Source organism: Stigmatopora nigra, chromosome 15 (genome assembly GCF_051989575.1).
Source record: "Stigmatopora nigra isolate UIUO_SnigA chromosome 15, RoL_Snig_1.1, whole genome shotgun sequence".
Classification (NCBI taxonomy): Eukaryota; Metazoa; Chordata; class Actinopteri; order Syngnathiformes; family Syngnathidae; genus Stigmatopora; species Stigmatopora nigra.
The window spans coordinates 11,037,501-11,056,708 of NC_135522.1; the positions used below are offsets into that span (position 1 = coordinate 11,037,501).

A 19,208-nucleotide genomic window follows, 5' to 3' on the forward strand; every position below is an offset into this window, starting at 1 on the left:
ACTACAAGAGCCATATTTGGCATTCAGAAGTTACTAAAATACTTTTTTCAAACATGCTTTATATATCATCTATTTGGAAAAATGTGCATACAGTAAGCAGTCAGAATATAACTGGCACTATGCAACTCTTAAAATGGATAGTGGGTGCTATTTAGTCATGTGTGGGAGGGGGGAAATAGATTGGTTGAGTTAGTGGGTGGTACTGAGGTGTAAATGGACGGCACGTGGTCAGGAAATGGAATGTATTCCACCAACCTTTCTGCTATATTTAGTTATGACTCTTTAGTACTCTTGTCTTGTTTCTAAAATTTTCGCCTCATTAAGATACTTCCAAAAACTTATTGATGCTGTATTAATAAAATAAAACAAAATAAAAAGTTATTCATGAATTAATTGATTTATATTCTGAAGTGCTTATTCTCATTCATTCACAGCCACCCTCTCATTTCAAATGGGTTGGTCATCTATCGCCATCAATGGCAGAAAATCAGTGATGAAGATTGTTTTTTTTCATCTATGGTTTAATTTTTGATATATTGGAGTAGTTCAATGACATAATTGCAGGTATTAACAAAATATTGATCAAGAAACTCCCACTAATCTAGAATTAATCGAGCGATTGCTGCCAACCTTATAATAAGTCTACCACTATCAATAGCAGGCAATGAGTTAACCCTTGCTGGGCAAGATTTATGCTTCGGAATATATGAAAGTTCTATTTTCTGCTTTTGCATAATTTTCTGATATTGTGCAGACCATTTCACATCAATATTAGCTTTTTAAATAATTTATAGATTTATTAGGAATATTTTTCTTTACCTTTTTGGCTTTACAAGACAAAAAAGTCTAGTGAAATGTTTGTCCACACTCGGGTTAAGTTTTGTTGACATTCAAACAGCTGTGCTTCTTTTGGACGGTCATTATTCCTTCAAGCTGGCAAGAGATGGAAGCACCTAACGGACTCTTAACATTATATTTTGTTTTTACGGGGTGTCAGGAGCATGGTGCTAACTTCCAAACATTTTTTGGCATCTAGTGCATCTTTGGTATTTAAGCCTGTTATGGGACTATTTGAATTTTCTCAAAAATGTACATTAGGCAGTAAAAACATTAACTGAGAAATTGAAATATATCCTCCATTACTATCAAGGGTAGTGCAAAATCAGATTTAACACATAAAAACAAATTTCTGATTACCTGTGATAATGCCTAAGCAAACAAATAAATGAGAAAAAAATACACTTTTGCAATAAAATATTGTATCCAGATACAACATTTCAGAATCAACCTTGATACTTTTGACAGCCCTATACTTTAAATTTGCTATAGTCCAGGGGTCGGGAACCTTTTCAACAAAGAGAGCCTTAAACAATTCATACTTATTAATATTATGACTTGAGAGCCATTCACAGAATTTCAAAGTAAACATACTTGAAAACATGTACATTTTTAAAATTAATTTCACCACTTTTAAAGTAGAAAAGGTCTCCTAAAGGTGCATTTGGGAATCAACTCTCACTAACGGTTTCCATATTTTTAGTTCACAGGTTAGCTGAGAGCCATATGCGCCCATCAAAAGAGCCACATATGGCTCTCGAGGCCTAGGTTCCCTACACCTACTATAGTCTGTAAGAAACAATTGACTAAGATGGTAAAATGGCACAAAGGAATACTTGGGTAAAAGTGTCACACTTCATTCAAAGAGTTGTTAATGTGGTTGTTTTTTTCACACCTATGTTATTTGTGCTTTTATTGACTTGTGTTCAAACTTGTAATGTCAAGGGCACCAATGGACACAAGGGAGGCCAAGTGTTGTTATGTCACAATGCCCTGTGCTAACTATAAAACTTGGCTGGCATATTTAACCCTACAGAACAACATTTGACGTTGAATTCTTAATTTTGAATAGTGAGGAAGCATTCATCTCACCAGTTATAACAGAAAGAATTACAGATAGACTTCCATTCTACTGGGTTCTAAAAGTAATTCAAAGCTATTTAGAGGCTGGCAGCAAATTAAAATTTTATAATTACTATAATAATATAATACTTCAAATGGATTGGATGAGTACTAATTGTTAATTAATTTTAATTTACAACCTACAGACGATTGGACACCATATGATTGGGCGTTTATCAATTTTATTGAAAGCACTAAAAGCGTTAAAGGCTACCCTTGATGACAAAAGTTGTCCAATAAATTTGAACTGGGAGGCCTGGCAGCTAATAATCAGGCTTTCATGTTATTGAAGACAGTAAACTTGCAATCTAGTAATCTTTAGTACCCGCTGGTCATGATAGTAGAACTGGGAGTATCAAAAATGTTATAGAAGTAGCCAGATAAAAAATAAAACAAAAAATATTGAACTTTTTAAGCGATATGTTCTGATATTGTATCTAACTTTTTCCTAATGGAGCATGTTTGATTATGTGTCTGGCATTGTATTTTTTTAAGAATTTTGTGTTAATGTTGGGGCGGCCCGGCGGATGAGTGGTTAGTGTGTTGGCCTCACAGTTCAGGAACTGGGTTCAAATCCAGGTTAGTCCGCATGCGTGGAGTTTGAGTGTTCTGCCCCGGGCTGTGTGGCTTTTCTCCGGGTACTCTGTTTTCCTCCCACATTCCAAAGACATTCTTGGTAGGCTGATTGGACATTCTAAATTGCCACTAAGTATGAGTGTGACCCTGAATGGTTGTTTGTTCCTTGTGCCCTGCGATTGGCTGGCCACCAATTCCCTGTCTCAAGCTTGGAGACAGGTGGGATTGGCTCCAGCACCCCCCGCAACCCTAATGAGGATAATGCGGTTCAGAAAATGAGATGAGAAGAGGCATTGAAGCAAAACTGTTTGCGTACGATATTATTACATCATCACATATTTTATAAAATTGCATTACATATCTCCTTTCCAATACATTAAATTCACTGAAGCATGCAGTTGCAGTTTTCAAAATGCAGTTTTATTTTCTGTAGCTAAAGGAGGAATGGCGTTGCGAATAGTCACGAGAAACTCCTTAAAATCCGAGCAAGAAAGGACTGCAAAAATACATTTTGGAGACGACAAGAGAGTTTGAAATTACCATTTTTTAACAGATCCCTCCAACGCCGCACTGGAGTTCCGACCGATCTTGATCTCTGACTTTTTTCAATGTGTATAATTTTAATATCCTTTTCGATGCTTCTCCTCCTCCTTTTCTACTGAGAAAAAAAATGTAAATTCTTAATTTTGGAGTGTTCACGGTGGATTGAAAGACTTAGAAAAGCACGCGGTCACTCACGCGTCTGGACCTGAGCAAGCCAAATAAGAGCAAACGAGAAGTTACTTTTACTACAGCCAATGAAAAGGGGCGGGGCTAGACCTCACAAAAATACACGCGATTGTCTTGTTGCGCAATTGTGGGCTACCCATATGGAGTCAAATTAGTACCAGACACAACTCCTGTCTTATGTCATTTCATTTTCTGAACTGCTTCATTCTCACTAGGGTTGCAGGGGGTGCTGGAGCCCAGCTGACCTCGGGCCAAAATCGGTGGACACGCAGAATTTGGGGCCAGCCAATCGCAGCGCACAAGAAGACGAACCCCATTCACGCCCACAGTCATAACTTGGGGCAATTTTGATTGAAATTTCGGAAACTGGAGTACCCTGAGAAAACCCACAAAGGCCCAAGGAGAACATGCAAACACCACACAGGTGGACACGGGTGAGCTTTTTGGGCAAATTTATACACATTTTTTACAAGCACAACTTTTCTTTACCAACACAAAGGTTTTGGGGAACATGACTTGTCTCTGGCTCCACAAGGGGGAGCTAAAACACAACACTGCTACAATTTTTAAATGAACACATGTGAGAGCATTGAACTGATTGATAGCAATGGATGTCCAATCCATTTTGACTGGGGGGCTTGGCAGTGTTTATCCAATTACTGCAAACAAACAAATAAAAATATGCAAGGAGTACCCAGAGAAAACCCACACAGGCCCAGGGAGAACATGCAATCTCCACATAGGTCGACCGACCTGGATTTGAGCTGTGAGGCCGATTTGAACCGAGGGCTAAACACTCAAGTTACCGGACCGCAGTAAAATGCTTAACTTATAAAATATTTATGAGTTAATAAAACAAAAATACAGAAAGTGATTGCCACATTAGAGTCAGTCTTTGCACTGTTTTCCTTCAGTCCACATGGCAAAGAACCGGCGCCCACTTGAGTAGCCTGTGTGAAGGTGACTTCTGAACAACCTCATGTTGCTATTTTAAATCATGACAAGCAGTCATGAACCTTTGCCTAAGAAACTGTGTTGAGTATACATTTACCATACTGTAGGTGGCTGGTAACATTGTAACACTAACTATCATTACATTTTATGTCCTAAATAAGGACTTATACAGGGTGCAACAAAATTCAGCCCAGTTGTTATTGGCCCACAGCAAGTTATGCAAAAAAATCATAGAATAGGGCTCAAACGAGAAGTTTTCCCACGCCCACCCCCATTATCTCCCGTTCTCTCTCACTCTCTCACACTCTCTCCGTCACTCTCATGTTCTTCCGCTCTCTCACACTCTCCCGCTCTCTCCCACTCTTTCCCGCATTCTCTCCCACACTCTCCCGTTCTCCCGCAATCGCCCGTTCTCCCGCTCTCTCCCACTCGCCTGCTCTCCCAATTTCCCGCTCTCTTCCGCTCTCACCTGCTCTCTCCCACTCTCTCCCACACTCTCCCACTTTCTCCCGCTCTCTCCCGCTCTCTCCTGCTCTCTCCCGCACTCTCCCACTCTCTCCCGCTCTCCCCCGTTCTCCCCTGCTCTCCTTAAATGAACTTAGATTACTATACACTATTACTATATTGTAATGTCTGAAAAACCTGAGTATTAGTGTTTAATTACTAAATGCTGCTAGGAAGTGCATTTTACCCCATTTTTGTGCAATTTTTGCAGTTTCGCCATTGACGTCCATCGCTGTATTCTCCCGGGGAAATCACCCCCTGGCCCGGTTGTAGTGTCTGAAAAGCTCCAGTATTTGTATTTAATCAATAAATGCTTCGAGGAAGTGAATATTACTCATTTTAGTGCAATTTTTGCCATTTTGCGTATGGACGTATATGGACGTATCAGCGTTCATCACTGTCTTTTTCCAGGGGAAATGATACTCCGGGCCTGATTCTGACGTCTAAAAAGCTCCAGTTTTTGTATTTAATCAATACATGCTGTTTTCGGTTGGATTTTACCCCATTTTCAGGCAATATTAGCCGGTACGCCATTAATGTTCATTGATGTCTTTTCCCGTCTTTGTTTGACCTATCTTTACTCAATAAATACAGGTTTTGTGAAAAATTTAGCAGCTCAAAAAATAGAGAAAGAAAAATGTAGTTTTAAGAAAATGACGCAAATTTGATTTTAGGTATGTCGAAAAATAGGAAATAAATAGAAAATAAGAATTAACTCACATTTCAAATGTAAATGTAAATTTTGGTCAAGTTTCAGTGTTTCAATTGTTTTTTTTTCCTTCAGTTTCTGTATTACATATCAGCCGACATTGTGAAGGTATGCCAGAATTTTGGAAGGTGGTCATATGGTCGTCAGGTGGGAGGAATATAGTGAATGCAGCACAGATTAAAGTCAGACCCGTTTTTCTCGTTTCTGCATTTCTCGAGTAGGTGGGAAGTGCTTGTGTAAACAGCTCACCTCAGTGAACGCATAAAGATTGTATTCCGTCGTCTGGACTTGAACACTCACCACCACAACAAAAGGTACAGTAATGCATCAATAATAATTTACGCACGCTGATTTGTTCCAAATAAGATGTCTGTACATGTGGGTGTGCCTCAGTATGAAGAGTGCGGCATTTACTCTCATCCTCAAAATATGCTCGAAGTATCATTTAACAATTGATACTGTGCAGAAGTTTAAGAGAAAGGGTTTTTCGTTAAGTTCATGAAAATATCAGTGTGAAAATAAAGTTCACATTTGTGCAGCGGAACTTAAACTTACTGGATCATGGTGTCAGCTGCATACCACGCAGTGAGTGATGGTGGTTTTTCCTGTAAGGTGTATTTGTCGCTTTCAAGCATTCCATCTTGAAAGGACGTTTGCTTAATTCTCAAAATTCTTCAACTTTCACACCATGATGTCATAATACATTGCAATGTATCATTGATTGTGATGTGAACCCAGGTTTTTTTTCTCGATGTGCGATACAAGGCTCATAATGACGACTCTCTCACAATATGGCGATATATAACATTTGGCACAGAAATCAATTTGCAATACAATTATTCAAAGAAAACTTTTTTTTAACCATTTCTTAAAGAAAGATAAATTGTATATTTACTGCTCTCTTCCTGACAATTTGTCTCAAAATCAATCTTTGGCTATCTATTAGCGTCTTGGGAAGGGCAAAAAACACAACTTTTTTTACAATGGCCTGCATATCAGGCGGCCATCTTGAATTGGATGACCAGTGAAATAAGATCTCGGAGATCACACATCTCCGATAGCAGTGATGTAATTTTAGTGCTGTGTCAGTATCGATGGAACACTAAAGTAGGTTACACAGATACACCTACAATATCCATGACTGATTTGACTAAACAGATGTCAGCACATCCAGCAATATTGATCCCTCGAAAGCCTTCAGGAGTTCGAGTCATGCCCGTATCGAAACACCAAATTCTTCGTGATGAACTCCATGAAAGCACAAAATATGATGAAGGTATCCCATACACATTTCTTAACACTCATAAGCGTTTGCATTTTAAAGCTCTAGAAGTGACTCAATGACCCAATTATGTGCTCAGAAAATGTTGCCAAGGTGGAGTCAAACCCCTCATCTCAAATCAATGCAGAGAGAGAAGTGGTAAGTACTTCACGTCAGAATTTCTGTCAGTACATTTTACTGCTTTTTAATATTTTGTGTTAGGTTGCACATTTGCTGCTAGAAAAGAGTGATAGAGGTGCTTTTTTTTTAATCATTTCATTGTATTTCGGGTGGTCCGGTAGGGTGAATGGTTAGCGCATCAGCCTCACAGCTCTGGGGTCCTGGGTTTAAATCCAGGTCACGTCCACCTGTGTGGAGTTTGCATGTTGTGCCCGGGCCTGCGTGGGTTTCCCCCTGGTACTCTGGTTTCCTCCCACATTCCTAAAACATGCATGGTAGGCTGATTGGACACTCTAAATTGCCCCTGGGTATGGGTGTGAGAGTGCATGGTTATCCATCTCCTTGTGGCCTGTGATTGGCTGGTCACTGATTCAGAATGTCCCCCACCACTGGCCCGTAGACAACTGGGGTTGGCTCCAGCATCCCCCCGCGACCCTAATGAGGATAAAGCGGTTCAGAAAATGAGATGAGAGATGAGATCATTCTATTTTGCCTTCAACCTGATTGTGCAGTATTTTTTCTGCCTGACTTCTGTCTGGATTCAATTTATCATCGGTGGTGATTTAATTGTTGGCGTGAGTGATTGCCTATCTCTCTGTGTGCCGTATCGCTGACTGGTGACCAGTCAAGGGTGTAGTCTGCGTTTCACCCGAAGTCGGCTGGGTTAGGCTCCAGCAACCCCCGCAACCTTTACGAGGATACGCGGTATGGAAGATGAACGATTTCCTTACTTTGTATTATTTGTAAGTATACTCTAGCAGCGGGGGACCGCTAGGATAGGCTTCAACAAGCCTTACGAGGTTGTGTGATATGAAGATGAATGGAAAAAGATGTATTTAACCCACGGTGGCCTGGCGGGCGAGTGGTTAGCGCGTCCGCCTCACAGTTCTGGAGTTCTGGAGATGTGGGTTTGATCCTAGGTCAGTCCTCACTGTTTGCAGCTTGCATGTTCTCTCTAGGCTTGTGTGGGTTTTCTCTGGGTACTCTGGTTTGCATGCAGATCACAAAAAAGCATGCAGATTAGGGTGGTTGGTTGAACACCCTAAATTGCTCTTAAATATGAGGTGACGATGAATGGTTGGCTGGCTCCTTGTGCCCTGCGATTAGCTGGGTACCGATTTAGGATGTCCCCCGCATGGTACCCGTAGTTAGCTTAGATAGGCTCCAGCACCTGCGACATTTGTGAAGATAAGCAGTTCAGAAAATGAATGAATGTTTTTTCTTCAAGAAAGTGTTAATTAATCATCAGAATGACAATCTGTATATATAACAAGCCAATCTTACTGCAATGTTGTCATTTCTTAACCAGGAAATTCTGAACCACTGCTTTGATGACATCGAGCGATTCATGGTGCGTTTACAGCAGGCGGCCGAGGCGCAAAGTATTCTTAATCAGAGGAAGAAAAGAAGCAGGAAGAGTTGGAAACAGAACCAAGATGGCGGTGAGCTGGTACCATAGCTGTTATTGACAAATGTAGTATAGTTGTGTCAGGGACTTTATCATGGGATTGCTTTACAAAGTCAAACTCCCCCCTTATAGTATTTGTATTTTTTCCTGACCACGGGCTGTGATGCATACCTACTACAGTAATACCTTGACATACGAGTGTCTCAACATTTCAGAAATTTGAGATACAAGGAAAATTCACTGCAAATTTGTTCCTTGAAATGCGAGATAAATTTGAAATACGAGCATATGAGATGTTTTCCCGATGTGGCCGAGAGGCTACTTATGAGAACAACTATCTTCTCACCCCCATACTCGTATATCAAAATTTGTCTTGTATCTCAAAACAAATATTTGCCCAAAATTTTACTCCTATCTCAAATTGCTCTTAAGTCGGGGCACTCGTAGGTATTACTGTATTGATATATGTACTGTATTACCACACTCTTAGAATATATTTTATGAATTGTATTAATTATGTGATTACATGGTAGTATGAAGTAATTGATCATTGTGCAGATGACTTGATAAGCCTCAAAGCAGTACCTCCATCAGAAGAAGAATTTGTGGGCATCTTTGAGAAAATCAAGTACTCTTTTAGTCTGCTGGTAAGATTATGTGAACAACTTCTAATCTTTTAATTACTCTTAAAATGTCACTTACCTGAAACTTTATTACTTCAGGACCGTGTCAAATCAGCCATAACCGATCCTACTGCACCAGAGTTGCTGCATCACATCTTTTTGCCACTTACATTGGTGAATAATGTTCACATCTGGGATAATGTGGCGTATTATAATATTGACTAGTAACTCTATCATAGATGGTGAAAACTACAGGTGGGCCGACATTGGCTGGATCAGTTGTCAATCCCGCATTGACGATCGGTGCTGTTTCACTACTCCAGGAGTATCTAGCTGAAGATGAAAAGGAACTTTGGAAAGACTTAGGATCCAACTGGACTTGTTCGTGGTATGCAATTGTCTTCATTGCGCTCCATTTATGTATGTGCTATTGTACATGGAGTAAACTAATGGGAAGGGCCGGTTCTTTCAGTGCTCAAATCGGTGTGCCGGTCCTTCCATACTCACCCGTCTTTCTGGATGGATGGCAGCCACTGGCATTAGACTCGTCAGGTTTGCCTTTGGAAGATCCCGTTGAGTTGCAGCATAAACAAGATGCTGTATATGTTTACATTCAGAGTAAACAGGCCGTGGGAGGTCACGCTCATGAGAGCGATGAAGTGTGAGTGATGGTCAGGAAAATAGCAAGGAGTGTTTAATAAAATAAATATTTTTTGACATTATTTTCCACTAGAATACTGTCAATGTTACCTCATTGGCTGCCATTTGGAGCACTAGGCATCAAATTCATTTTGATTGGGAGTTGGGCGAATGTCAATTGTACTTAAACATCACCGGTCTGCTTAATTTGGAAAATTTCATGTTGGTTTTGGTGTTAATTTTGGGTTATTTCTAATATTGTAGGCACTTTTTGATAGCTTTGGGACATTTTTGGTCACTTCCTGTTAGTTTTTGTTTGTCAGAAATATTGACTACTGGAAGAGTTAACATTTAAGTAATTGTTTTATAAGGGAACCAAAAGATTGCTACCAAATCTTTCCAATAGTCCAAAATTATTTTACTAAAACATGCCCATGTTAACTCATGGGCCCCCAGTCAAACTGAATTGGAGTTTTCCACTGTCAATGGCACTCAAACATAAACATTAAACGAACTTAACATAATCTAAACTGTATATTTTTGAATAGATTCACTGTTGTTATTAAAATGTGATCAGAAGATAAATTAAAATGCACATTATCTAATGGAACTGTAAATATAATTCCAGAGATGGAATTGGACTTCCACCACCAGGGGAAAGACAATACTGCTGCACTTATGACTTTGTTGCAAGAAACAGTAGTGAACTTTCAGTTCTGCAAGGAGAAACATTGGAGGTAGAATAGACACAATGTTGATATGTATGGCCTTAACTTTAAGGATAAAAGCATTTTTGAAGTATAAAACATTTTCTAAACTACATTTCTTTTACCTGATTCAGATTCTCGATTCTTCAAAAAGATGGTGGAAATGTCGCAATCGCTTTGATCAGATAGGATTTGTTCCACATAATATCTTGGAGCCGATGTCAGCTTTAAATAACACCTGCGGCGAAAATCCAGTGGTATTACACAATAATGTCTTTTACTGTTCAATTATGCCAAAGTGGCTTTGCAACATGCTTTGTTCCTTTTGTGTTTTCTAGAAGTCGCCTATTTCCCCTTCCGCAACATTCCATTTGCACGCTCCATTGAGCCCAGTCGCTGGTTGTACGACTACGACGAGTCAAACAACAGGACCTCAGAATGTGGTTTCATCATCCGGAATGATTAACGGAGACAATGGCGAGCGAGGTAAAACATTCACACAAGAGGTAGCAACTTCTCATGTTGGTGATAACTCAGTTATTTTACAATATTTAGTGGGGCAAATAAGTATTTAGTTAACCACCAATTGTGCAAGTTCTCCTACTTGAAAAGATTAGAAAGGCCTGTAATTGTCAACATGGGTAAACCTCCATCCACCATGAGAGACAGAATGTAGAATAAAACCCAGAAAATCACATTGTTTGATTTTTAAATAAAGGTAACATAGTAAGCATAATCGACCAGAGGCGGTCGATCAGGTTTTGTATTTTATTTTTGTGACTATTTTCATCGTATGCTTTTTTTTTGGGGGGGGGGGGGGGGTAGAATTACGTATACAAATATTTTTGTAACTATTTTTTGTAAATCTGCAATACTAAAAATATATTTTTGTACTCCTGTGATTGAGTAAGATTCCAAATTCAAAATTCCTAAAAAGAACCATAAACCACTAAAAATCAACCAATTGAAAGAACCATTCATGAATTTTACGATGCAGACGGGGAGCAGACACTTACAGAATCCTAGCAATGTAAGAATTCTGTTGCTCGTCGATGCAATACCGTAGTGGCACAGCAGGGGGTGCGGACAATTTCGCGACATTTGTCATCTAGTGACGTCATCTAGTGACCAGCAAATCATGAATTTTGTGACGTGCATGTTTCATGTTTGTGCCATGTTTCTCATTTTCCCCATGTCTTCTGTCAGGTTTGTTTTTGTGATTTGATTTCTATGTCCTTGTTATTTTCGTAAGTGTCCAGCCCTAAGTAATTAAAGTTTTGTTAGAGCCCTCGTTCTTTGTCCATTGCCCACTTTCCTTCCTATGTTCCATGCTCGTCGCAACAGAGGCCACACAGGGTTGCATTGTTAGCTGTGATAGTCTCCAGTAACCTTGGCGATAAAGTGGTTACATTTTCTCTTGAAGTAATGAGCACTATGAATGAAAAAAAAACATTCCAAAATGAAAACCACCATTGTTTAACTTGCATGTGATGTTCTTGGTCAAAAATTTTAATGATTATGTGCAATACGGAAGTTTGGCAAGGTTTCTTTTGTATGTACATGCAAATGATGTTGCAAATGGTTGTTTTGTTTGTGCAGTGCTGATTATGAATGATGAACTTCTGCAACGGATGGCACAGAAAAGAGTCTCCGGCAGCCGTCCTCCTCTCATGCCGTCTCGCTCGGTGGACAATTCTCTTCCCTTGAACTATCACTCTCCACCTAACGAAGTGGAGAATTGGCTTGTAGCAAAAGGTTTTAATAAGCAGTAAGTGCTGTCCGTATTACAAATCATTGATTTTTTTAATAGTTTGGTTGGGGTATGACTTATGTTTGCAATTACTCACACATTATTATATAATTTCAAATGTTGTTTTTACATACTAGAGAGGGCGCTCTAGCACCAACGATAAAGCTATTCAATTCAACTCAACTAAACTAACTGAGTAAGAAAATGAACAAAAAATGATTTCCTAATTGTTATTCTTCATCCTGTGTTAGGACTGTCCAGAGTCTTGGCGTTTTAACCGGAGCACAGCTTTTTTCCCTGAACAAAGGGGAGCTTTGTGAAGTGTCACAGGAGGAAGGCATCAGAGTTTACAGTCAAATTATGATGCAGAAGGCCCTTCTTGAGGTTGGTCCATCTGTTATTATACAGAACTTCTGTGTGTTGCTCTTGGCTGCCATTGAAATATTTAATTGCAACTTGTTGGCAAAAGAAAAATGCAAGTTCCAGGTGGTCAAACATTGACAACTACTCTTCAATTTACATTTAACTCCAGTGCCATCGACAATAGTGGTACCTTGAGATGCGAGCATAATGTCGATTTTCTTGTAACTCAAAACTAACTTTTCCCATAGTAATGAACTAAAAACGAATTTGTTCCAACCCTCTGAAAAAACACCAAAAACAGAACATTGGATTGGAAAAACATTTGTATTTGTCCTAATACTATTTACACAGCAACACGCTCATAACATAACATCAACAAATGAGCCCCGCCTCCACCCTGACTTACAGATGCAGCTAAAAGGAACCTATCGAGGGTTGTTTGGATTTGTATTCCCTTCAAAATATTCCGAAAATGATGCACACATATGTCCTCACAAAAGGCCAACGCATAACCTGCCAAACAGAAGTAGTCTATACGCCATTCGCACTGAGGAAAAAAAACACTGAACAAATGTTACGCTTCGCCCAGTGCTTATTAGGGTTGTGATCACCGGACATTAGACGAGGGGATTGCGACCACTGGACATTACACAGGGGACTTATGGGGAGTGAGACATATGCTTTTGTATTTCCTTCAAAATATTCTGAAAACGATCCACACAAATATCCTCACAATAGGATAATGCACAACAACTTGCCAACGAGAAGTAGTAAATACTACTCATGTTAGCGACAGATCCACCATTCGCACTGTCTAACGGGGGAAAAAAAACATTGAAAAAAGTGCAAGGCTCCGCCCAGTGCTCGTAGAGACATTACACGAGGGAGTTGGGACCAGAAAGACAGTGCCCAGGATAATCTTATGAGGAGCCTCTCGCGTCCGCTGTCTGCTCGTATATCAAAATTTGTCTCGTATTTCAAGATATATGCTCAAAATTTTACACATATGCTTGTATGTCGTGGCACTCGTATGTCGAGGTACCACTGTAATAGACTACACGGATACTCTTGGTCGATGAAGGGTTAGCGCTCCAGCCTCACAGTTCTGAAATATATTGTTCGATCCGAGGTCGGAACCTTCCTGTGTGGAATTTGCATGTTCTCCCCGGGTTTGCGTGCTACATCCCAAAGAAATGCATGGTAGGCTGGTTGAACACTCTAAATTGCCCCTAGGTATGAATGAGAGCTGGCTACCGATTCAGGGTGTTGTCCCCCGCCTGGTGCCCAAAGTTAGCTGAGATAGGCTCCAGCACCCTCCAAAACCATTGTGAGAATAAGTGGATCAAAAAATAAACAAAATTATATATTAAATTTCCGGCATCATTGAGTTAAAGTTATTCTTTAACATGCAGAGCTACATTATCAAATTTCATATGCCTGCTACTCCAAATGTTAGGCCTCTACAGGTAAAAAAAAAAATGCATTTCTTCCCATTACCTCCACGATTTATTCCAAATGTTAAGCTTCTGCAGGTAAAAAAATATGCATTTCTTCCCATTACCTCCATGATTTAATGTTGAAATTGTGTGGCTGTCAGTATCCTCTGGTAAACTGTGAGCATGCAATAGTGCTTTGCACTCTGTTTACAAAGCCATGTTGTTTGCCCAACCTTGACCCATGACATTTGGCTCAATTGTTACTGACCCACTTAAAGTTTTCCATTTTAAAGTTCATAACTGTTTTGAAAGCAGTTTAGTTAATTCTCTGTTTTTGTACTTTATGCCTCAGGATGTGCGGAAAGTCTCCGAATTGGAGATGGCAATGGAGAAGCAAAAGCTGAGGATCGGCATGGACTGAGACGCTTTGCTAACACCAAAATGTCAATCATTATATTAATTATATGTCCTATGTACATAGGTGAGATCTGGATGTGTCAAGTAGCTCTATTGCTATACTTTTTTTCACCAGTAGATGTCAACAAATTTACATTTACGATTTGTTGGTTATTTTCTGTTTTGCAGTATGAAAATAACCATTACTGGATAAATTAGTATAAAATTGTTTTTTCCTGTATGTACTTATACTATTGAAAAAATACATTAAAAAGGTATTGCAAGACCAGACTGTTAGATCTTGAAGGTAGAAACACATGAAATTTACATTATGATCATAAGGTAGCAAATTAAACACAGTTGTCATTTACTACAAATATAATCAGTGCATATTTGAAGATAGTATATGTTTATTTCTGTAATATATCACAACAGGTACACCTGAAAACAAGAACAGGACATTTCATAGTCATTTTTTTAGTGAATGAACATCATTAATCAAAATACACAAAATCTGAGGTATTCTAACACGGGCATCATTAAAGCACCAGTATTTTTGCATTTTTTGATGTTGAACACATTTTAATTGTAGTTCACAAGTTACATTTTGAAAGAAATGTACTTAAGTTTGTTGTGGTAAAATTGGAGCCAGTAAAAATATATTTTTTTGCACCAACTTCAATTGAATTGAAAAATAATTCCTTCACTATCTGGACACTGAGCTTCTTTTTTTTTTTTTTTTTTAAATAGAAGTTGAAATATTAAATACATTAGGAGTAAAATGATTTCGATACATAGAAGACTCCACGTTTGTGGCGAAGGTTTAATTATTATCTTTTTCAGTTTTGAAACAATAATTAAAAAAGAAAATTAAATGTATTAAACCTAAAGTAGATGACTTGCTGGCACTTTCTTTTTCTACATAATTCCCAAATTAGGGCCTTTTGCTCAACACATTTTAAATTTGCCTCAATTGTTTTCATATGTTTGCTATTCGTAGTGAGGCCGCTCTACAACGAAAATCTCTCATCTTAGTTTGTTCAAAGTTTCCTGAGGTGAATTAGCATGTAAAGCAAGCAGCATAAAAAGTACCATCACACTTTGGCCTCTGTTACTCCTCACTGGTTAATGTCTGGTCCCAGCAGTCCCACTTGACAAGCTCTTTTGGTTGGAACCAGAGTTGAATTTCTCTTTGTGCTCCCTCCAGTGAATCACTGGCATGAACTACATTTCTTCAAACATAAAACATGTTTAGGCCTCTAGATTTTTGAAAATTCAGTGATTTCAATGCATTACCTGCTAACATGAAGACTAAAGTCACCTCTGACGGTGCCTGCCGGGGCCACTGCGGGATTGGTGGGTCCCACCATCGCACGTGATGTCTGGATCACATTGTGGCCTTCCCACACCTGTAAGTATGACCAAAATTATTCATACCGATCCTGATTATTTGATTCAGGTGTGTTGGTGGAACTTTTTCTCCTTTTCTGAGTAAAAGGAGCCGTGTTTAAATGACACATCTATATGTTTTCAGGACTTACAACCAATAAGAATTTGTCTATATATATATATATATATATATATATATATACACTTCTCTTCCGGTGAGGCTTCCCTCGGTCCTACAACATCGTTGTTTTTAAGAAAACTAATGGCAACGATAAATCTATAATTTTTTGGATAAAATTTTAATAGTTATTGATCTGTATTTGCGACCCTTGTGAGGATTAAACTGAAAATGAATTCATGAAAATTTTCAGACTGTCTGATTATTGGAAAATACTTAAATAAATCAAATATTAAATATTTAAGACAGTAAATAACGTGAAGATCAGTTGTCAAATACCCGACAAGACCAAACAATCCTAATCACATCAATTTACAGATCATTTCAGGATGTGTGTGACTGGTCTCTCACCATGACAACCACAGGTGCTGAGGTCATGTACTCTTCCAGACTGGGATAGAAAGGCTTCTGTGTAAGTTGAGAGTAGTGTTGAGACAAAAGCTCCCCTGACACCTTATCAACATATTTAAAAAAAAAAAAAAACATAAACATTGTAGATTAAGAAAGAAACCACTACGCAACACATGCAATAAAATACAATACTATGTACCCGCAGCATTTTGAGACCCACCAGCTGGAAACCTCTCTGCTCGAAGCGCCTGATGATCTGTCCTACCAGACGACGTTGGACGCCATCTGGCTTGACAGCAATGAGAGTTCGCTCCTTCACATCTGGAAGGACCAGTAGCACATAAGATCACACTTTGCAAATTAGAAGGTTAGATTGGAATGTCTTTTTCTTACATAGTTGCTACTAGGGGTAAGAACTCAATACCCCCAATAGGATACGATTTGCAACACAAGGTTCAGGGTAACAATTAAGGCAATACAGTCATACCTCGACTTAATTGATTAATTGGTTCCAAGACTTTTTTCGTAACTTGAAAATTTTGTAAGTAAGCATACTTTATATGTAAATTCACTCATTCGTTCCACGGTCCTCACAGAACTACCAACTAAACTCTTTAAAATTGTTCAAAGTGTCCCAATGTTGTATGAAAGATGTGAGGAAACACACAATAATGAGAGAAAATTATAAGGAAACGATGTATTAATGGCTTAAAATAAATAAAGCATATGAAAATGTGCCCTGCGCCGCTGAAATAATTTGTAATAATATGTGATAATGTAATACCCACCCATGTTTGTGCGTCAGATGGCGGCAAGAGCCCATTCTACCATGGCCGAAAGCTGTCCACTTTGTAGTACATTTTAGACTTTTACGTGTGCCGTGTGTGTGTGCGTGTGTGTGCGCGTGTGTGTGTGTGTGTGTGTGTGTGTGTGTGTGTGTGTGTGAAAATATGTGCCACGTTGCATTTGTAGTTTTTAATCGCTTAATAAGGGGAATTTAAAATAGGGGTTGTTGTGAATTGTGGTTACAACTCATTGATGACATTGACGATTCAAACTATTGGAGATTGGCACCAAATGAGCGAAAGTTCCTCTGTGTTCAAATAGAGTGATAAAAGGGGAGGGGCAACAATTGTTCCTTTTTATATGACAATGTGTGTAGCTGGTGGCCATCTTGGGTAGGGCAACCAGTGGTGGTAAACGAGATCTTAAAGATCAAAAGTTTACAGAGAATGCTAGTAATTAACATAAAACCTGTTGATACTTTCAAAAGCAGGTACAAGTCATTGAAGTAAAGTAAAGCCAAACTATATCATTACTAGAACCTCCAATGTTGCTGTCATTCACCAAATATATTAACACTCCTAAATATTTTTAAAATCAGTGGGTGAGATAAGGTTCATGTACACAAGCTGAACCAAGACAAACATGCACCTGTTGGACTCTGAAGGGTCATATGGGAAACTCCAGTGAATGAAATGCCATAAAGCAATTGTATCTAGACTAAAAACAAGTTGCACATAAAGAACTAAAGTCATCGAAAGGATCTGAACGTACAAGGAATTCTTTATTCATTTATTATTCTGCATATTTAACCTCAGTCTCAGTCTGCAGAAGGTTGCCACCTTGTGGACATCTTGTGTGTGGCTCCTTATTTTTTTTCCTAGGTCTACAATGTCTTCTGTGTCTGTGCTTGTTACTCTCTTGCTACTTCAACCAAGTACATTTTACGAATACAGGTTGAAATAAAGTTTGACTCGAATTTAATCTAGTAATCGAATTAAATTACACTATTAACACATTGTCTGCTATTGAGAGTGACAGTTGAACCAGAAAATGCCCTAGAAATTAACACTTTTTACCTTGAAAACATTAATTTTGTCACTTTAAAAAAATGGACATGAATAATTTGCCTATAGTTATAACAAATTTCATTTTTGGGTTAAATTAATGTCTTGGTTGTTATTGATGGGGATTGAAGTGATTACCTATACAGTGCTCCCTCGGTTATCGCGGTTAATGGGGACCGGGACCACCTGCGATAAGTGAAATTCTGCGAAGTAGGGATGCCCCTTCAAAAATGCTTAATTTGAATTTAATTTAAAAAAATGTACCCCCCCCCCTGTATACAGTACACCATATAGAATACGGGTAGAGAGAGTGAAATTCATGTTATAACAAAAAAAAACTGTAAAATCTGTTGTCTCAATGTAAGATTTGTATTATTTTTTTCCCCCCCAAAAAAACGCGAAGCTCTGAATCCGTCGTGGCTGAACCGCGAATTAGCAGAGGAACACTGCGTTTAATTGCCCACACAACAAATCCAACATCATTTGGATTTTTGTTTAGTTTTTTTTTGGTACTGATGCATAGAGTTAAATTAGTGTCGTAGATAACTTGGCTCACTACATTCACTCTTGTCTTCCTGCTTCAAAAAACCAGCATATGCTGGATTTCTTAGCCTGGATCACAATTTGATATTGTCAAAATTGAAAATGATTATTACACAGTCCTTTTTTTAATAGGAAATTGGGAATTTTTAAGATTTATGACACCTTCAATGTTTGGTTGTAGTATAAAACTATTCAGTCTAATGGCTGGCTGTGAGCTGCCAATTATAGTAGAATACATGTGACCCATGACAAGGAGACTGCAGAGCAACAGAGCAGGGCTTCTGATAAAACTTGTACTACTTGGCTTAAGCCTAAATTTAGTCTGGATAGCGTTGAAAGCGCGTTATTCAAATGTGAAGCAATCTACTTACTAGAGCTGCTGCTGTACCCGGCCAATTGCACTGCGTTGACGCAAGGAACCAGATGTTTGGTGGTCTGTCTTTTCCACGGATTGACCAGTGGGAGGAACATCAAGCGCTGCAACAACATGGTCATGTGTTCGAATCTGTCTCTAGACCACAGACAGACATTAGTTAGTTTAAATTCACGAGTCTCACACCACCCACCCTGCCTGACCCCTTCTACAAACACATTTAACTCCACATGTACCGGCTATTTGATATTTTTCTAATTATATTTATTTGCTGAGGGTTAAAGTTCTTTCAGCAAAGTTAAATGTCCCATTAATAATTAATAAATGTAA

The 19,208-nt window shown here is 38.8% G+C and overlaps 3 protein-coding genes across 6 annotated transcripts in view; 1 reads left to right on the forward strand and 2 right to left on the reverse strand.

The window, feature by feature from the left end:
• The window catches only part of LOC144208899 (sodium-dependent neutral amino acid transporter B(0)AT2-like), a 17,802-nt gene extending 14,508 nt beyond the window's left edge, over positions 1-3,294 (reverse strand). For both annotated transcript variants that reach the window (XM_077734974.1, XM_077734975.1), the window contains exon 1: positions 3,076-3,294. In XM_077734974.1, the coding sequence (XP_077591100.1) occupies positions 3,076-3,078 (3 nt within the window). In that variant the 5' untranslated portion in view covers positions 3,079-3,294. The remainder of the gene's footprint in view (positions 1-3,075) is intronic.
• Positions 3,295-5,637: 2,343 nt separating this feature from the next.
• On the forward strand, positions 5,638-14,707 carry LOC144208356 (epidermal growth factor receptor kinase substrate 8-like protein 1). Its single transcript, XM_077734148.1, has 14 exons — positions 5,638-5,745; positions 6,590-6,707; positions 6,793-6,851; positions 8,182-8,314; positions 8,839-8,927; positions 9,003-9,077; positions 9,143-9,291; positions 9,376-9,564; positions 10,171-10,279; positions 10,384-10,506; positions 10,588-10,735; positions 11,849-12,017; positions 12,251-12,383; positions 14,151-14,707. The coding sequence occupies exons 2-14, from the start codon at positions 6,590-6,592 to the stop codon at positions 14,217-14,219; spliced, it is 1,563 nt and encodes a 520-aa protein (XP_077590274.1). The 5' UTR covers positions 5,638-5,745; the 3' UTR covers positions 14,220-14,707.
• Positions 14,580-19,090, reverse strand: nme4 (NME/NM23 nucleoside diphosphate kinase 4). 3 transcript variants are annotated; one of them, XM_077734150.1, is made up of 6 exons: positions 18,877-19,090; positions 16,312-16,433; positions 16,113-16,214; positions 15,491-15,603; positions 15,287-15,426; positions 14,580-14,635 (listed from the first exon to the last, which is right to left on the reverse strand). In XM_077734150.1, the coding sequence occupies exons 1-5, from the start codon at positions 18,998-19,000 to the stop codon at positions 15,306-15,308; spliced, it is 582 nt and encodes a 193-aa protein (XP_077590276.1). In that variant the 5' UTR covers positions 19,001-19,090; the 3' UTR covers positions 14,580-14,635; positions 15,287-15,305. The 3 variants fall into 3 exon arrangements, with proteins under 3 accessions (XP_077590276.1, XP_077590277.1, XP_077590275.1); XM_077734151.1 differs by having other exon boundaries at positions 14,580-15,426; positions 16,333-16,433; XM_077734149.1 differs by having other exon boundaries at positions 14,580-15,426.
• Positions 19,091-19,208: the final 118 nt, after the last annotated feature.